The sequence below is a fragment of the Colias philodice genome, chromosome 5, assembly GCF_061535455.1.
Source record: "Colias philodice isolate Cphi_HAF_F1 chromosome 5, ilColPhil1 Martin Lab GWU primary, whole genome shotgun sequence".
In the NCBI taxonomy this organism is placed as follows: domain Eukaryota; kingdom Metazoa; phylum Arthropoda; class Insecta; order Lepidoptera; family Pieridae; genus Colias; species Colias philodice.
This window is the reverse complement of record NC_143090.1, coordinates 11599560-11620785: the sequence shown is the minus strand read 5'-3', so window position 1 is coordinate 11620785 and position 21226 is coordinate 11599560. Positions and strand designations below refer to the sequence as shown.

Genomic DNA, 21226 nt, shown 5'->3' with positions numbered 1-21226 from the left:
ACAATAAAGGACAGCTAATCAGTCTATAACACATCTAAAAGGTATTTAACAATTAGCTCTACTAACTTTAAAATCTTAAACACTTGAGTCAGAAATAATAAATGTTAAATTATAATCGAAGTCCGTTCACACGCTACAACCGTCAATATTATAATTTCCAAGCAAAAATCTCCCGATGTAGTAAAAGTGAGATTTGATACATACGGGGTTACGTAACCGAATAAGGTGATGGGCTTATAAGTAAAGATGTTCAATGCGAGTGAAATTAAATGAAATGGCACGCGGTAGGCCGCAAACCGGTATTGTAAGAGTATGCTCACACTTGCAGCGTAGAATCCATTTTTGGTTTATCTTGACCTTTCGTAAGGTCAATGATATTATCAAAATAAGAGATTTGTGTAAGGTTTGATGATGGCAGATGTAAATTGGCAGATTTGTTTGAAACATGAGTTTTATTGTCAACTATATCAGTTCTAGTAGGGTCTTGGCTGACTAAATATGAAGTGATTCTTATTATTAAATAAGTATACATGCGGTGAGATGAGGATATGTCTGTTATCTGTAGAATTTAGTCAATGAAACGTACGTGATGCTGACCAACTTACAAATAAATAATGACTAAGCTTTACGATTCGAATGCATGCTTACCAGTTACCAAGTCATTCGTTAACGTCCAATCTTATTATATTTCTATATTTTATGTATTTAAAGGTTTGTGGCACAGAAAAACTTGAATGAGTTTATGATTGCATCAATGTAAATTATATCATAAGAATTAATATTATGTTAAATAAATAAATAAATAAATAAATAAATAAATTATCAATCTATATAAAATTATCCTAGTGTATCAAATAATTTCTTTATTATTTCCGTCCACATAACAATAGCAGCTACGCTTTGAAAATCGTGTCGTGTTCTTTGTCATAAAAAGTCTCATGTGAAGCCTCAACTAGGTTATAAGTGTGCACAGAGTTAAGTTATTAGATTAACTTAACCGTTGGATAAATTGCTTACAGTGATCTCGTGGTTTCTAGTTAAGTGATGGATTTCACTACAAACACTGTCTGTTTGAAGCAATTTTAATTTATAACGCGACGTGAGAAAATTATGTTTGATAATATTGAACTTATCATCGAACATTTAAATTACAGTGATACCATATTATCAGAGTCGCATTAGCATTGCTATTCATAGCAGTTGCCAATGTTTTGAGTATAATATATTTACTTAGTGATGTCGATCCGCCTATACAAAGATAATTGTGTGGAAATTTTTCTTGTAATTTTATTAGAACATTTATGATTTAGTTACCGTATAGTTCTAAGAATATCATGTATCTTAATCTTAGTAACTATAAACGACATGAAAATATTACTACATTATTATACACTGTTGTAACTTTGGGTCACCAGGAGAAACTTAAATCGAATACAATCTGATAAAAACCATAACACGACCACGTTTTGTAAACACATTCATATGAATATTCAAAACTCATATCCACGTAGATTAATAGTAATTAATAGCTGCAATCAAATTACATAATACGTCACAAGCACAAATTATAGAATCAGTTATCTCGATATGTAAATGCTAACTTTCCACCGCTTTCCCTGCGCGTGCGCAGTCTAGTTGCATAATGTAGGCCTTGTGTCTTGAGCATTTGGTTCCTGTAATTTAAATCCTGAGGTTAGGAATGCAGTGTAGGTTTTCACGCCGCATTTTAGTGATTACCTTATGGTTCATGATGTCTTTATAGTGAAGTCATTTAGTTGTGTGCAGTGTGGCTGTGAGCGTGGTTACAAATTGTTGATAGCTTGATTTTGAATCAATCCATAGAGCCAAATCATAGGGCAAACAAAGTAATTTCGGAAATACATCTGTAATATTAATAAGCTTACAAAATTGTTATCAAAAAAATGTAATTTACAATAAACAAGATATTTGTAATGATTAGTTTGTACCGTAGTCATTTTATCAAAAAGGTTCGTTCATTCAAGCAGTCGAGCGTGCTTTAAGAACTTTCCTTGACTATTACTATAATCGGAGAAAAACTGCTTATTGAGTATGAAAAACGTCAATAACCCTAATGATAGTGCTAGCCCTTCTAACGGTGGTTACTGTTATCTGAACCGAGATTGTCGAGAGCTAGGTAATTTAGATAACACCTGACTGAGACGCGATAGTTAATACTTTTCCTATAAAATCGATGCCCGGAGATAAAACATTATTTTGTTAAAACAGACCATTTTATAGAATGCCAGTTTGGAAAATATGATAAACATAAAAAATAAACAATTTAAAAGAAATTCCTTATTCTTTTTGAGATATAATAAGATGTATATTTCAATGAAGACCTCACGGGAATGATACTAAAGATTTTATTAGGTACTAATACAGACAATGCCTAATATTTCCATATTGATGAAAAAAATCTTCAGATGGGAATCAACTGAGCCATCACAGTGAAGACCCAGCATCACCATAAATTGTTATGTAAAAATGATATGCTAGAAAATATCAAACAAAGGAAACTATAAGGTGAAGCTTGGGAAAGATGCGATAAACAGAAATACAATAGCTATCAAGATCTTCGAATAATCATTTGCTTAAAGTCTATTGTTAACACGTTATGGTGAAGGTAATTTGTTAAGCGAAGAGATAGCATCTGCAGTTCCGTTTCTATGACCACCATAGAATACTATTAAATTATTCAAATGTTTGAAGACTAGTTATTTAGAAATATGGGTGACCTTTATCTGATACTGGGGTAGAAATTTATCATAACAGTAACAAATAACAATAAACTGATGATGCAAAACGATTTCTTCTTATTCCAATACCTTTAAGCAATGAACTGACAGTCATTAAGTTCTTAATTTGCAATATTACTTCCACTTCTACCTTTAACTTGAGAAATTCGGAAGTTTTTGTGACAGTCAAAGAAACAGACCAAGTTTGCATTTTTTCCTACTTACTTTGATCGAAAAAAAAATGAACACCATGAGGAAATTTTCGAATTAAAAAATCGTCGTTCAAAAGTATGGCCAATGCGCAACATTTGCGCAAAATAATGTCCGTGACGAGTTTAGACAAAACCATAATGATAGCATCAATTTGAATACGCATTGGGTAAGGGAATGTTTTGCAATGGTGATTTACGATGAAATCGATGGGCTTCTTGATGCTACAGTGCACATGGCTGAAGTTATTGCATATTTGCAAGGAACGTACAGACAACAGTAAATGCACTGAAAACTATGATGTAGAAGTAATGTAAAATATAGAGTTGATAACAGCGAATAGTATAAAGAAGGAAGATGATTTATAAACAAAAGCAAACATTCATCAAGCAGCAGTCCTAATAACCGAGGCGGGAATTTTTTATAATAGGTATGTACATTCTTCTGTCCAGGAATGATTATTTTCAAAATTTCGCAATGCGATGTGATGTTCAGCAAAAAGCAAACATTGCCAATTCTGTTTCCCCTTATTTTAATAACCAATGAGCAGTAATTACAAGGCTTATTAAGGTTGTTACGGTTCATCTAGCCGCGAATTTCGTTGAAAGCAAAAAGAGAAGCGTTCAACCAACCGCGTCAGCCTTAATAACAATTGTTGAATAAACATTAAAGATTATGTTTTACTTTGCTTTTTATTAGCTGCACCTAAACCACAGATATTGAAAGTGAAAAGACAATCAATAAATAACAACTTGTTATTTTTTATTGCATGACGTAATTTTTTCTTTAAAATAAACAATCCCAATACAATTGTATTGGGATTATTTTACCTAATTAGGTTTTAGTGATTTTTATCAGATATTATACTTTGTGAAGATGCATTTAAATGTATTCAGTTCGAAAGAAAGCTAAGTTAAATGTTATTTATGCCTTTATTTGGTAACTTCATTATAATATTGATTTTTATTCGATAGTGGGCAAACGCGCTTGCACGTAAGATCCGTAAACCACCTACGCCACCTATTCAAGTAGATATATACGCATCAAAAAACGTTATTTAATCATGAAAAATAATCGGACATAATATAATGTGGTTTATGTCACGATGGAGGCGTTTTATTTTCAGATTTTGTTTCGTCACGACATTTGTTTCTTCAATGTATTAATGAGGTCTTTCAACATATTCCCGTGTCTCATAATTAACATACACTGCATCATCCAAAAACGCTAAAGCTCAGTTTAATTTAAAAGACTGACATCATGTTTATTGCCTTTGAAGCTGAAACATTAATTATAATATTACCTTCATCTTAAAACCAGCTCGTCTACCCTCCTAATAGATCTAGAGACCTCCAAATCCCAATACTGCCATTAAAACATTCACACGTACCACTTGCTCAGTTAATACATTTTTTGCCTGACAAGAGAATGGCTATAGGTCGGTGGGACAATCGGTTTCCCAACAAAACGTATCTATATCATTACTATTGTTTTACACATTCCTTTTAAATCAATAGAGGCTTTTAACTTATTTGATAAGTGGGAGTGATCCATCACTTTCAAGATTGACATGCGATTTGGAATGATAGCGTATAATTATGGTTGGACGTTATTTTAACATTTCCTAATTTCGATACTGGCTATAAGTTACTAATAATACAAGTGTATGCGTACAAGCTATGATTTACAATTTCTTTGAAAAACATTTTTTTGTGATTCAAATTTTAAATTTAACCTTAATTTTAAGGCGTAAAAGAATTTTTGAAGAAGGAACAAATAACATCATCTTTAGCAAACATCATATTCTTTAATTAATGTTTGGTTTCTTTTGCAGGTTGCAACTTTTATCCCGTGGGAGAATATTTGAAGTTCGTGAGGATACCTGAAAATCTAAACGTTGGGGATGAAGTATTACAAGTTGAAGTACATCCAAGGTATGTAGTTACATATAATCATTTTCATACTCGTGGTCGTGGTCAAGGTTACGGTCAGGGTAAATGTTATATTAATTTTCAAAACATGTTATGCCTTTTCATCATTCTATGTGGTCTTCATGTGATTGTCACAACGCGTTGGGATCGTTTTCATTTGAGCTATAGTAAAAACAAATTTCACCATAATATGTAATATTCAGAATCTTTTTCTGTGAGCAGAATACCTATAATTTAAAATATAAATCATTAGATATTTCATTATAAATATCGATCATGATTTCAATGCACTTCGCATGACCATACATAATCAATGTAGACAAGATACTGAATTAAATATTTTTTTCTATCGATTCGTTCAAAAACATAAAATGTTAGCAAATGTTTATTCAATAGAAACAGCTCACGCGATTCGTGCGGTTTTCGTTCAAAAACCAAACATTTACGGAACGATACTTCATGTAATGTAAAATGAAAATAAATCATAATTATATCATAACGTGACACGTGGAATAATTCATTAATTTTATAACGTAACTCGTATTTATCATGTCAGTATAAATTAAAATATAACTAGCTTTCCGCCCGCCGCTTTGCTTGGTCTTAAAAAAACGTATGTGCCAATTCAAAGATACATAAATCGTGACGTGACGGTATTTCCATGACGCGACCTTGAAATTTTACTCTCAACGCGCCTAAAGAAGTTTTATTTCAAAATATGCTTACGTGTAATTTTAAACTAAAGTATCTCCCTGCAAATTATTAATGTCTTACTGATATTATATACACGGAGCTTTCAAAATCAGACAAAAGTAACAAATATAAAAAAGTAAACGAGTCTTTAGAAATATTATTTTATATCGTTCGCAATTTTTAAAATTATATAAGTCAATTATCTGTAACTAGTTTTACAATGAAACCATATTTCACTCAATAATTCAATCACTTAACACCTAATTTTGTTGAAAGACTTATGAGTTTTTTTTTTGGTCGTAACGCAATAATTGAGGAAAATATCTCAAAAATATTAACTTATTTGATGACTTGATAGATTTTGATGAAAGAAAAAATGCACATAATATTTATTTTTTTTTGGTCGTAACGCAATAATTGAGGAAAATATCTCAAAAATATTAACTTATTTTGATGACTTGATAGATTTTGATGAAAGAAAAAATGCACATAATATTTATGTAAATTCGGTTATCGTTATTTCACAATTAATACAAAATATCTAACATTTAATAAGCTTAGGTAGGTCCCTAAAAATATTTTTACTATAGGTACTACATATTATTATGTACCTACACTTTGAAACCATAACTTTCTTTTTTATACAGTTGGTTTGAACTGTTTTTTAATAGATAGAGTGATTCAAGAGGAAGGCAGTAGGTATATAATTTATTAGGTTTTAGACAAAGCGGGCGAAGCCGCAGGCGGTAAGATAGTTCAATATAAAGAATTCATTAATTCATTCCTCAGTTTAATGACATAATATAACAATAATTATGGCTAAAAATAAAAATAAATACGGAAATTATTCTGAATTTCCGTTTCTCTAATAAATATTATAATTTATAATCATGTATGAATATTATCTAGTTCATTACTTATTTATAAATGACGTAATATTTTATTTTCTCCTTGTGTTATGCATTTATCAAAATATATTTTTGATAAGAAAAAAAAAACACACACAGAGAATATGTTTATTTTACATCGTAAAATATTTTAGTTTTATAGCATTCAAAATTCAAATGCGATGAAGGCGTTGACGAAAGACGCGGGTTCGAATCCCGCCTAATGATCGAATTTTTTCTATTCAAAAATAGTTTCCACCTTTGTAACACTTGACATCGATTAGTTGACCCATCAAAGCTCTGACCGCAAGCAAAAGTGCTTAACCCATAGACATACAGACAAACCTTTCATATTGGGGACAAGATGGTCAGTTCCAACGTCAATATTACACAAGAGTGATAGTAAAAGTGTAAAAGGCAGCTACTGTGCGTAAACGGGCGGTTTAAAGACCTTATTAGATGAACTAAAATATAAGAAATAGGCCTTTCAATCCTTATATGAAATAGATTTAGTGCTTACAAAACTTAGGAAAAAATAAACTTAAAAATGTGTTTTTATACTATTGAAATAATTTAATATTTCATTATGATGTGCCTAAAACACTTCATTTTCACTTTTTACTATATTTTAACATATGCTTTTGAAAAACAAAATCTTTTTTAATTGCAGCTGCCTTTTTCTTCTGTTTAGTTTTCAATTAAGACCGTATAATATGGATAATGAGTACATAACTGAGAAACGTGCGGTTGAACCGCTCGTTCGCTAGCGTTTCGCCCGCTCGTTTACAACGTGTTAACATTCACAGACATATTTTAATAGAGAACATTTCGCGCTGAAAGTAACGCATTGTAACATTACGTGTGTTACCGCAATTGGATAATATTATGGTCTAATTACTAATAAAATTGTTATAACTTCATTGTTTTGTTTGTTTTTTTGCGAACTAAGAAAGGAAGTTATGTATGTGATGTTTTTTTTGTGTTTTATAGATTTCAAAACTCGACAGCGTGAAATATTTTTGGTTTTTGAGGAAATTGTTAATTTATTGCACATTTTTTGAAATATGAAACTACCGGAAGTGGAAGCTTAAAAATAGATGTGCTTAGAATGTTACCCACCAGTTACGTATATTTTAGGGAATATTAATAACTTTCAAAATTCAAAGGTAAAGTATAAATTACAGATAATTCTATTAATTATCGTAATATTAAAAAATTGCAAAATAAATTACCAAAATTTAGTTCTGATGTGCATAGGCACAAACTTGTTGTGTGTACCTCAATAGTGAGGTACATACATACAACAAGTTTATAATGTAATTTATTATTATCAACATAAGTGCAATTATAAACATACAAACACTTCTTTATTATTAATTTTTAAGTAGTACAGTCTGTGGTAGTACATAGTACCTCATTCCCTTTTGAGATTGGCGGACATTTTAATATTATAGGGCCAGCCATATTACAAGGTTGTTTAAACTTGTCTAACAAACCCGGGTAATGTTCTAGATTTATATCGATTCGGTCTAATTACTTTATTTGCATGCTGATATTGGGTACACCCAATTAGAGACAAGTTTATTGAATGCACCTACATTCCTTTCAGTATTCTTGTTTGAGAGAATAATTAAGCTATTCATTATAAGATTTTTGAGTGATCATTTAATGAAAAATTCTTATTTTTTGTTTTATAAATGAACTAGCGACCCGCCCCGGCTTCGCACGGGTGCAATGCTGATACTAAAATATACACTACAGAAAAATTGTGAACGTTGTATAGGTATAAAAATATAGCGGCCCGCTCCGGCCTCCGGCATCGCACGTATAAAATACATAGCCGGGCGGCCGCAAACGCTACGTCCTGCAATTTTTAAATCTGTAATATCTTCGAAAATATTCACTTAAATCATACGGTGTAAAGGGCCATATAGATCAATATTAAATGAACAATGTATCCATGGTATTTAATTGGTTAAGGATTAATGCTGTATTGGTTAAAATCGCTTCGAAAATTAGCCATTATTTGTCGTAAAAAGTAAATGACAAAAAAAAGTTATTGTGGGTTATCCATAAGACATAGACATATACCATCGCGGACTTTTCTGTAGACCTTTTCAATGTGTATAATACTTAGTACATTATTTTGATAAAACTCGTAGGGTTCAGCCTGCGTTTGCAATGTAAGCGGACTAAATGTAATTTTTTACGACATCACATTAGAAACCTCAAAAATAACAGTACTTCTCCACTACTTAATGGATCTTATTATACATATAAACCTTCCTCTTGAATCACTCTATCTATTAAAAAAAACCGCATCAAAATCCGTTGCGTAGTTTCAAAGATTTAAGCGTACAAAGGGACATAGGGACATAGGGACATAGGGACAGGGAAAGCGACTTTGTTTTATACTATGTAGTGATAAACTTTTATCAATTAATAGTGATTAAACATCTTTCAAATTAGCGTCATCTAGTGGTAATTTATGAAAATGTTTTGTCTTAAAGTTATACTAAAATGCTAGAAGTTGAGAATTAATGTGATAGATGGCGCTTTTACCAACAAAGCTAATTCGTAAAAATTTAAAAGCTATTATTATGAAATGATGCTATAAGTTTTTTTTATAAAAATACAATTTCCTTACAACATTGGTGTTCAAAACCAAAATATCTTAAATATATTTTTATTATTATTTAATAATTAATGATTTTGTAAATCATTCTAGATAGGATTATGCTTACTAGGTAGCTTAGGTAGGTCCCTATCTATTTAATTTTTTTAAGTGAACCCAAAATTGTAAAATTGTTTCTGTAGTGTGTATAGACTACTATACATAAACAATATGTAATATGCGGTTGTATGTACACTGTAACTTCATGTAAATAATATCATTATCTGTACCTATTGTCTAAATCAAGGTCTAAATAAATATTTTTTTTTTGTTTTGTATATTTTATACCCTTTTATGTTTCTCCTTACATGAGGAAAGTTGATTTAAAAAAATCCTAAAAAAAGGAATATCACTCGTTAACACCAGTTGTAAATGAACACCTACATTATTTACTACCATCTACTTTTCAATCCTTTTCCACCATCAGTTAAATCTATTTCTATCGAATTCCAGAAAGAACCTGCTCCTCCAGCCAGTAGACCGGGAGGAGGACGCGCACCTGTTCACATACCGTGACGTGAACAGAACCCACGTGGCCGTGGTGCTCGCACAGAGCGTGGACCAGCTGGTGGACAGCGACACCCCACAGAACGTGGTTAAGTTCCGACTGGGCTGTGACTTTGATGAGGGGGATGATCTGGTAATTTTTTTTGTTAAGATGAATAAAAGTGAAGTCCCGTGTGACGTGTCCCGTGGGGTAAGGGGCAGATGCATTATTCGATATTCATACATCTGTTTCACTGATCGATTTTATTTAGGGTAGGTGATCAGCCTTCTGTGTCCTGTGGCCTGCCTGACCGAGACATTTTTTTTCGTCGTCTCCACCGGGAGTCGAACCAAGGACCCCTCGGTTCTACGCACAAGCGTCAACCACTGTACCAAGAAACGGTCAAGATGAATAAAGAGTGATCTAAACTCAAACTCAAACATATATTTATTCAACTAGACTTCGTTTAAGCGCTTTTGAATCGTCAAAATACAGAAAAATTGTAATATACCACACGTTCGGAAAGCGTAGTTCAGATAGATATTGATGCAAGTTTTTAAACTTAACCGCTTATCTATGTTATGAATAGAGGTACCTTTCTGCTATTGACAACAAATAGGGAAGAGGGAAGTGATATTGTTTGATAGGTACTAACTTTGAGACGGAAAATAAACATAGAAAACATTATTTTTTCGCGTAATGGTAATGAACGTTTTAACTTAATGTTTTAATATTAAATTGGTGAGTGCGTGAGCTACCATTCAGAGACAAAAATTTATATTTGAAAATAATTTGACATTGTACTCATGAAACTCATGTTTATACTAATCTTTATATATAAAAATGAATCGCAAAATGTGTTGGTAAGCGCATAACTCGAGAACGGCTGAACCGATTTCGATAATTCTTTTTTTATTATATTCCTTGAAGTACGAGGATGGTTTTTATGTAGAGAAAACGTAAATTAGTACCACGGGCGAAGCCGGGGCGGACCGCTAGTAATTTATATTTATATCAACCCAGACAAAGCCGGGATAGGATAAGGTTATAAATAAGGAAACAATAATTGTAAGTAGGCAATAAACGCAACAGGGGTAAAAACATTTTCACTTTTACGCGAATCGTAAAATCAGATGTGTTTTTGATAGAGTCAATGAACCTGCTAAGAGTACATACACGGAATTATATTGAATGGATATGTTACAGGCAACTTATTAAAGTACATACAATTCCTAGGAAATATATGTACATATTATTATATAATTCCACAAAATGGAAATGTTTGCAATAATTATAGCAAATCAATTTATTTCAAGAATCGAGTCGAAAAATATATTTTCCATATTGTATAAAAGCTTATATATTTTGTTTTATATATTACTAGGTTTCCGCCCGCGGCTTCGGCAGTCAAAGAAAAACCCGCATAGTTCCCGTTCCCGTGGGATTTCCGGGATTGCGTCATTTTCCCGGGATAAAAAGTAGCCTGTGTCCTTTCTCGGGTATCAAAATATCTCCATACCAAATTTCATGAAAATTGGTTCAGTAGTTTAGGCGTGATTGAGTAACAGACAGACAGACAGAGTTACTTTCGCATTTATAATATTAGGTGATATTAGTATGGATTACTCTTACATAATAACAGCAACTATACAAATAACCCTATAGCTTACTCGCTGTTTATCCAGATCCCAGAAAGCTTAGATTTAATGTTTGACTACTTTTTTAGACTCGTTGGAGTAGCAAAATCCCCGATGTATACCTATATTTGTATACGTAGTATATTATTATTAGTCTGTGCCTATATTGCGGCAGAAAAATGGAATAAAGCAGACAGACAACTCCTTCATAATTTTGTTTCACTTCTAGACATTTCTATGGCTGTGCTGTGCGTATATTGTTTACGTCTGTACTCCAAGATTTGCATAATTGCGTTTGGTGCTCGCATACTATTTGACAATATGCTAATAATGTTTGTACATTGCTCTAACATGTGTCGATAAATAACTGAGCTGAATAGAATGGGATTTTTGCGGCAATGCGGTCGAGGTTTGTGGCTTGGGGTTTGTAAATGTACGGTTACTGATTTTGTACTAAATTTGTTTAAAATTTTGTAGAGTTCTTTTCTACATTTAGAAACTGAATTCGTTGTTCAACAAGACTGAACTTATTGCAAATATTATGTTAGGTATTACGTATGTTATTACGTACATTTCAGCCAAAGATTGACCTTTTTTACTTGTTTATATTAAATACCAAAAAACATTTTCCATCAATATTTTCATAAGTAAACTTTCATAACAGAATTATTACAATAAGGTGATTTAGACTTATTAAGAAACTAAAGTAATATAATATGAAGCGATAAAACATAACATGCCTAATATATGTCTAGGAACGATAATATCACTCTCCCTCATCCCATTAAAAATGAAACTCAGAAGGGATAAAAATAACCAATTCTATTTCCGATATTCTTGTGGGAAACAGATTTGTCTCTATAAATAGAGTTTACACAGGACACGTTGCTATTTTCCTCACAATCGCCATAATGGAAGTTGAAGCCTATAAAAACCACTCTCTAAATGTCAGACTACTATTAAACTTTCCATAGTAAATTGTTTTAAAGGTTGTTGGGGTCAAATGTGTAATACTCTCGTAAATTGTAGCAAACTTTTGTATGGGAAGTTTGTTTAATATTGAGTATTGTGGTCAAAGCGGAGCTAAATATAGATAATACAAAGCTAATAATATTTTGAATCAAATAGGTGACATGGATTTGAATCCATTAAGTATATGTAAATAGGAATAGAAGTAGGAAAATGAGTTCTAAAATTATATTTTTAACGTCCATTAACCTATTATTTATTATAGACAAATAGGTAATTGGATTAGACAATCATGCCAATTAGAGCAGGCTCCAAGGAGATGTTCGTTTGCAAAAATAGCGGACCTAAATCTGACTTCTGATATATATTGTATAGATCCCAGACATCCTATAGACAGATGTTGCCAACCAGTTTTGTGGTCCCCCTCCCCCCACCCCGGTAATTAAATATGGCATACAAAGAAAAGAATAAAAATTTCCAAAACATGCCGTGTGGGGTATCAAATGAAAGAGCTTATTGAGTAGATCACGAATATATAGCATACTATAACATTTCTTACACTTTCTCTAAGATTTTTTAGAAAATTTACGAAAATGCTCCATTTTTGAGTTAACTTTAAACCACTATAGATTGAAAACTCATGAATATATTTTTTAAATTATTATTTTAAATAATTAACAATAGTCGATTGTTTATGATTCAATAGTTCGTAATATATGTGGTGGATTTGATGACCCCACAAAATGTTTTAAATTGCAAGGCGCAACTTTCACTGAAGTTACCGATTTGAAATCACACAGAGGCTGATTCAAGACTGTTCTGCCATATTTTTCATTCTGTCAAACACAACGACAGTGCAGAGATAATTATTCTAAGCCTTTATTTCTGGCATAAACTTGAAAATATACTCGCCATCTTTGAATGCTCCCCCCACTCCCCCATGCAACTATTTCACTGTACGAACTATTGAATCGTAAACAATGGACTATTGTTAATTATTTAAAATAATAATTTAAAAAATATATTCATGAGTTTTCAATCTATAGTGGTTTAAAGTTAACTCAAAAATGGAGCATTTTCGTAAATTTTCTAAAAAATCTTAGAGAATGAGTAAGAAATGTTATAGTATGCTATATATTCGTGATCTACTCAATAAGTTCTTTCATTTGATACCCCTTACGGCATGTTTTGGAAAGTTTTATTTTTTTCTTTGTATGCCATATTTAATTACCGTTGTGGGGAGAGGGGGACCACAAAACTGGTTGGCAACATCTGTCTATAGGATGTCTGGGATCTATACAATATATATCAGAAGTCAGATTTAGGTCCGCTATTTTTGCAAACGAAACTCCACTGAGAGTCCGGTCTAAATCACCAAAGGAAGTAGAAGATGCAAGAAAATTAAAATTACAATGTATTTGTTTTTTATTTCCTATCTATAATAGTCTACAATAAAGAGTTTTCATTTGAATTCATATTTTAACTGAGAACAAAATTAGCGTGTTTTAATTAATGAAAATATTTCAGATATCTGCGTATTTGTCTGTGACGGTGTACATCGAGGACATCAATGATAATGTGCCCACCTTCATAGACGCGCCCTACAGGGTCAGCGTGGATGAGCTTACTCCACCAGGTAGGAATATTATAAAGACGATTTATATCTAAACGTTGTTAATCTTTCCTAAAGGTTTTTGATCAATTTTCTTGATTATTTTGACATTACTTATTTTTTAGGTCCTTGCCCTTAAATCTCTTGATTAATAAAAATTTTTGTTCACGAAACTAGAGATTTATTATAGCTGTACCGCGCGTATATGTCTTATTATGATACCTAAGCTCATCAATATCAATTATAACCAAATCCGTTGAGTGGTTTTCGCGTGAAAGAGCAACAAGCAAATACATCCATCCATCTTCACAAACTCACGTTTATAATATTAGTTAAATACAATTACCTAATAAATTAGTAGCATTGTTTATTCAATTAATAAAAAGTATTTAAACATAACAAGCATACATTATATTTAGGTTATTAATCTACCCTAAAATGTTCTCAGGTCTAATCATATACCGGGGTATCCGGGCATTCGACCGGGACAAGCCGAACACACCCAACTCCGATATCCAGTACACCATCGTGTCTGGTGATGAAGGGAACCGGTTTGCTCTGGAGACCTCCCACAAGCCTGGCCTGATGCTGAAGAAGACCTTGGACTATGATAGTGGGGATAGGGAGTTCTTGCTCACTATTACAGCTTCTGTAAGGATAATTCATTGACCTGTTTTTTGGTGTAGCTGATTTGATGAAAATTTTGTTGACAGTACAGATAGTTTATTTCGTTCCATTTAATGTTGTAAGATTTTCCCATTCAAAGAAAAGGCCACTTTATGTTACGGCACAACAATAACAATGAGCATAGCATGAAAAAATAAAATCGCATAATTTCAGTCATCCAGTAATATAGGCCCATTAAGAAGAGCTGGAACGTCAACACATTTACACATTGCACATGTTAGGCCGGGAGATACTGACACAAAATTTCGGGTCATTTGTAACAGGATGGCGGTCCTGAGGGGTCTTAGTACGCAATGACAAAAAAAAATGATGGTCAGAACGCTGGTACCGGCGGACTAGTCGCGTGGGCGTTAGTCACACTCGTCGGATAAATAGCGAAAGTCCAACGATTTGTAACACAAAAATTTTAGAATTTACCGATAGCCCTTAAAAAAGATGTAGGCGGTAGTGTCATGCCATACTTTTACGATGTGACTTACAGTCCGCCATACCGACGTGAATGCGTTGATTTAAAAAAAACAATTCAACCATTTGTACCGGGCTAACTTTTGCACAGGTAACCATCGTCGTGCAGCCATTTACTAAAATCGCCATGCCATACTTTTCGGACGATTCCAAACCGCTTCCAAATTCCAATTCCGATTCCGATTCCAAACCGCACTACCGCCTACATCTTTTTTATGGGCTATCGGTAAATTCTAAAATTTTTGTGTTACAAATCGTTTGACTTTCGCTATTTATCCGACGAGTTCGACTAACGCCCACGCGACTAGTCCGCCGGTACCAGCGTTCTGACCATCATTTTTTTTTAGTCATTGCGTAATAAGACCTCTGTAGAACCGCCATTCTGTTACAAATGACCCGAAATTTTGTGTCAGTATCTCCCGGCCTATGTATGTGTCATATTTTGCAATTGTTTATAAATACAGGGTGATTTAATTGGTGTAGTACGAATATCTAAAAATCTATGAAGAATTTTGTGATACAGTAAATGGAAGAATTATAGACTATTTTACAGCATTTAATAAAATCATTTAATTTTTTGTTCATTTTCATTAGAAATGTCAATTTTTCTCACCAAGGTGGAAATTTGGATGGTAAGGATCTTGTTATAAAAATATAAATTTTGACTAAAATCGGCATTTTTTTTTTCAAAAATCAAATTACTAATTAATAATCAGAGTTATCACATTATTAAAAAAAATAAGCCAAACTATACACAATTTTTACTTGATGCAATCCTCAAAGATCATGGACATAGTGTATTGCGCCTTCCACCATACCATCCAGAACTCAACCCAATAGAGTTACTATGGGGCATAATTAAAGGGAAAGTAGCATCACAAAATGTGAACTTTAACTTGAAAACTGTGGAAGAATTATTTAGAAAGGAAGCAAATGCTATTAGTCTGGATATGTTTAGTGACGTTTGGAGAAAGACGCGAGAACATGAGGAAAAATATATTCAATTAGAACCAAAAGTAGATAATTACACTGACTCATTTATAATAACATTAAGAAATTCCGACGGCGAGTTCTTCGAGCGATGAAAGTTTCAGTGAAGTAGAAGATTACGATTATGATTAAATAGATTCTTCTTCTTCTCTATAGATACTGCTTTCTGAATTGGTGGTAAATGTTAAAACTGTTAAACTGTTATGACGATTCAAAAGTGCTTCTAGAAGAAGTCTAATTGTATAAATGTTTGAGTTTGAGTTTAAAACCAATAATGTGAAAATTATACAATAAACATGTAACACATATTTGTTAGCGCGTATTGGTACTTGGTAGGTATTACGTACTTACTACAAATATAATATTTCTTAGATATCTTTACTCGACCAAAGTCAGGACAAGACTGCTCCGCAACTGCAGAAGACGTCCGTTATTTAAATCATTATCAAAACAACCATCCGTGTGTTGGGATTGAGCGCACGTGTTATTTGTATTGTTTTTATGACCTGAAATTTAATAATTATTTGATAATTGAATGATTATTAATACTTTTATCCAATTGATTATTATTAGAATAAATAATTAACTTCATCAATTGATTTACTTTTAAATTATAATTTTACAGGTAAATTATGAGAGCTTTCATAATTATATTTGCATATATTTATCTACAACGCACCCATTTTACAATTCAAGTCTAAAATGAAACTAGAGTCGCATTTATTTTTGAACATACTGTAAGTGAAATTGCATAAGTGTGAGTACTGTGAACATGCCAGCTTTCCTTAATTGACCGATAATTAATTAATCATCTTTTAAACGTCTTGTACATATAAATTTATAAAGAATAGAAAAAATTCGATCACGAGGCGGGACTCGAACCCGCATCCTTTCGCGCCATTCCTCTTGTACATACCTGAACAATGTTTAACATTTATCATTCAGTAAAACTTATTGTATTACAAAATACATGTACAGTACGCCTGTTTATGTATAGTTATTATGTACCGGCACAGATTACCTGATTCAAAACCCATTTATATACATAGTTAATAATATTCATCTTAACACAATCTCTATTGTTTCCCAGGACCGCGGGTCCCCCCCCCGCAGCTCCAACACCACACTCCACATCCTCGTGTTGGACAATGATGACCTGCCTCCCAAGTTCACGCTTGATGTCTACAGAACTAAAATACCGGAGTTTTATCCTCTTATGGTAATTATTTGGTTTCTTATTGATATTTGTTTATGGATAGTATTTAAAATATCTATATCACATAGCTATAGTGGGAAGTGACTTTATTTTATGTTATGATAGTGATGATGTATCCTGTAGTGATGATCCATGTATTGTGACCTGACTGTTTCATTTACATATAAATTGATATGATTTGATCGACCTCATAACACTTCTCCTATCCATCACAACCATATACATATGTTCCTTCAAATAATTCTCGTATTAATTTTCATACTCATCGGGAATTATGAAATAGGTTTTAAACTATTTTTATACATGTGATAAGTAACTAGCGGAGCACCGTTTTTAGGGTTAGCTAGTATTTTTACTCACAATGTAAAAAAAATAAAGCTGAAGAGTTCGTTTGATCACGTTAATCACAAGAACTACTGGTCCAATTTGAAAAATGTTCAGGGTCAGTTCATTTATGGTGGAAGACTATGAGCTATCTATACAGGGTGACTGGTAATTCGACGTGATCCTTCAAAGGGGTTATACTCTAGTCCTGACCTCTAGGTCATTTGCAACAAATTAAGTCCAGCTAACCAGGGGTCAAAAATGGATGGTTATTGAGCTATGACCCTTTTCTTTTTGAGGTGATGCAAGTTTAGGGCAAGTTTTTTTTTTAAACTGATCGCTCATTCTTCGGCTTTCAAAAAAATATCAATTGAATGTTAACAGTGTAGTAGTTTTTTCATAATTAATTGTTTTTGGTAAAAAGGCAGAAAATTTTCATATCAAAATCCGTCATAGCTCAATAACCATCCATTTTTGACCCCTGGTTAGCTGGACTTAATTTGTTGCAAATGACCTCTAGTATAACCCCTTTGAAGGATCACGTTGAATTTCCAGTCACCCTGTATAACACCGTGTACGACGTCGTTACAACGTACGGTCACAGTTAGAACTTTAATAGCCTAATATCCTTATTTCCCCAGAACAAGCGAATCCACCGCGAGTTATCGTTCCCGCAACCAATCCGAGCCTTCGACCAGGACAGCGGGCTGGCTGCACCAGTTCGATATGAACTGGTGTCTGGGAATGATAGGAGACTGTTCTCACTCAGCCCATTGAATGGGAGCCTGTTCCTGGACAGAGAGATCGATCTGGATAATGAGAGCGGTTTACCCGGTATGTTGGAAGTTTTGATGGCCAATTTTTTGTACACTAATAATGTTTTAAAGCGTATATCATAAGCACGATAATACAAATTCAGTTTAAAAGTTCTGTAAAAAAATATTGCGTTTATGCGAATAAAAAAAATATTATTATAAAATAACTGGTTATTCCGAATTCTTAAATGCACTCAGCTATTCTAAGCGATACACTTTTTAATAACTCAAACTCAAAATAAGTTATCACAGTTGTCAAATAATCTCTAGGAAATATTATTTTAAACATTGAAAAAATATCATCCTATATCCAGGGAATACATTTATACTCCAAATCCAAGCTGGCCAAGTGGACAATCCGCTGAAGACCGCACAGGCGAGAGTCGAGCTCGAGATATTGGACTTGAACGACAATCTGCCCGAGTTCGAGGTGGACTTCTATAATATCAGCATTGTTGAGAACTTGCCCAATGGTATGAGTTTAATATTTTGTGAAACAGGCATTTAAAACAATAATACATAACTTGAATATAATTTTTACAATTTTTATAAAAATTGTTGACTTATGTTACGTTTTGTATAGATTTTAATCGTGAATACGACCATATCATTAATTTAATACCAGTAAATTTTAACAAATTTATTTTTGGACTACGTTTCCACAATACATATTTACTTTATGATAACGTAGCGATACAAATGATATTATTTTTGAAGTCTTGAATACATTTGATACAAGATGAATACTATTTTCTTAGGTTTCAGTGTTCTTCAAGTGATGGCGACTGATAAGGACCAAGGCGATAATGGGGAATTTACATATCAACTGCACGACCCCAACGGAGCCTTTTCTATAGACCCTAGAACTGGTTGGCTCACTGTCAAAAATCAAGTTTGTATTATTAAATTTTAGTATGAAAATACATATTTTCTTCAATTAATTCAAAAATTACGTATAAAATGTTCTTTATTTCCTCAGACTGTCTTAGATCGCGAACAACATTCGTCATTACGAATGAAAGTGTTCGCTAAAGAAAAGAATCCGAGCATTGTGGGCACATTCCTGGACAAACAGAGGCTAGCAAAATGGCGACGAAATCCCGCTCCAAAACTACCTCCATCAAAAGAAAAAACAACATACGTGTTTCCAGATAGAATAGGCACAAAAGCTGAGAACATTGAATACAATGATGATACGCATCAATTAATGTCATTCGTTACTGTAGAAGTAACATTACTAGATGCAAATGATAATAACCCAATTTTCATACCGAGTAATTTATATGAATTCTCTGTTAAATCCAATGCGAAGATAGGAACTGAAATTGGAACTGTAAAAGCAGTGGATCACGATTTAGGAAGGAATGGAATAGTGTTATATGATTTGCAAAGGACGAGTAATCTTACAATAACATCGCCGTTTCAAGTTGATGCCAAAACTGGAGTAATTACTTTGGCAGAGTCGCCTATTTTAGAAGGAAGACATGCTTTATTTATTGAAGCGTCTGATCAACCAGCGAATCCCAGTGAACGAAGATATTCGTTAGCTGTGGTTACTATTGACGTCATAAATATAAACAAAGGTAAGATTTTAGAAATAAGAAGTATGTTTTAAGAACAATTGTAAGAAATAATTAACATCGTATACTAATCTATTATGCTGAAGAGTTTGATTGTTTGTTTGAACACGCTAATCTCAGGAACTACTGGTCATATTTGAAAAATTATTGTCATATCGGTGTTAGATAGCCCATTTATCGAGGAAGGTTATAAGCTATATATCATCACCCTAAGACCAACAGGAGCGGAGCAATGCGGGTGAAACCGCGAGGCACAGCTAGTTGAAATATAATAATAATTATTGACAGAAAAGCTAGGTACCTTATTGAAATCGGCATACATGTTGTAATAATTTTTTTAACGTTTTAATTTATTATTTAGGTTCTAAAACCGATAAACCAGATTTTATTGGATCTCCGTACGAATTTTGGGTTGGATCAAACGTGGCTATTGGGACAAGCGTCGGGCAAATAAGAGTCAATGAAGCCATGCAGAAGGGAGAGCTATCTTATGATTTATTACACGGATATGAAGAAGGAGGTATTTGTGAATTGTTTTATATTACCTACAGAAAAAAAGCGTGTGTGCCGAGAACACGTGTGTCAGAAGTGAAACTTCTGTGGCAACATTCAAAGGTACCAAAATCGTCACCTCACTCGATGACGTGACGGTATTGCTATGACGCGACCTTGAAATTTTACTCACAACGCGCCTAAAGAAGTTTCACTTCAATAAATAAAAAAATATTTTATTGAATTCGTTGATTATATAAATGTTATTCTTTTCTAGTACCATTCGCGGTTGAAGAGCGTTCCGGTGTCATTACAGTCGTAGATGAGTTATCTAAATTCGATCGACCCGTTTATGACTTTGAAGCCGTAGCAATACAAGAAAAATACAATTTCACAATCACAACCAATGCAACTGTTCATGTCGTGGACGTTAACGATGAGAGAGGTGTCTTTTTGAAGTAATTATTTTCTGTATTCGTAATTATTGAAAATTTAAAAATTATAAATAACACCCTTTCATTATTTCAGAGGAACGCATTCGCCGCTCGTGTTTCATGTTAGAGAGAATGTCGCTGGAGCTACAATTGGACAAATATTTCCAAGCAATATAAGCACAATTTCAGTGAATTATACCGGAAAAGTTAGATTCATTATTGCCAACCAACAGGATGTTTCTGATGATGTTGGCATTGGTAAGATATAAAATAACTTTTCATGAATGCATAATAGTACAAAAATGTTTAACTGTCTTGAATTTTGCAGTGAAAAATCTCACTGCTAATTAGCATTTTTAATTAACAT

The 21226-nt window shown here is 32.9% G+C and overlaps 1 protein-coding gene across 5 annotated transcripts in view; it reads left to right on the top strand.

Annotated features, from left to right (window-relative positions):
- Positions 1-21226, top strand: part of Cad89D (cadherin 89D) — a 46614-nt gene that overhangs the window by 18509 nt on the left and 6879 nt on the right. For all 5 annotated transcript variants that reach the window (XM_089695091.1, XM_089695090.1, XM_089695088.1 and 2 more), the window contains exons 3-14: positions 4801-4900; positions 9605-9791; positions 13772-13880; positions 14305-14507; positions 17089-17217; positions 18180-18372; positions 18668-18826; positions 19112-19245; positions 19333-19936; positions 20295-20453; positions 20703-20883; positions 20954-21117. In XM_089695091.1, coding sequence (XP_089551217.1) covers positions 4801-4900; positions 9605-9791; positions 13772-13880; positions 14305-14507; positions 17089-17217; positions 18180-18372; positions 18668-18826; positions 19112-19245; positions 19333-19936; positions 20295-20453; positions 20703-20883; positions 20954-21117 — 2322 coding nt within the window. The remainder of the gene's footprint in view (positions 1-4800; positions 4901-9604; positions 9792-13771; positions 13881-14304; positions 14508-17088; positions 17218-18179; positions 18373-18667; positions 18827-19111; positions 19246-19332; positions 19937-20294; positions 20454-20702; positions 20884-20953; positions 21118-21226) is intronic.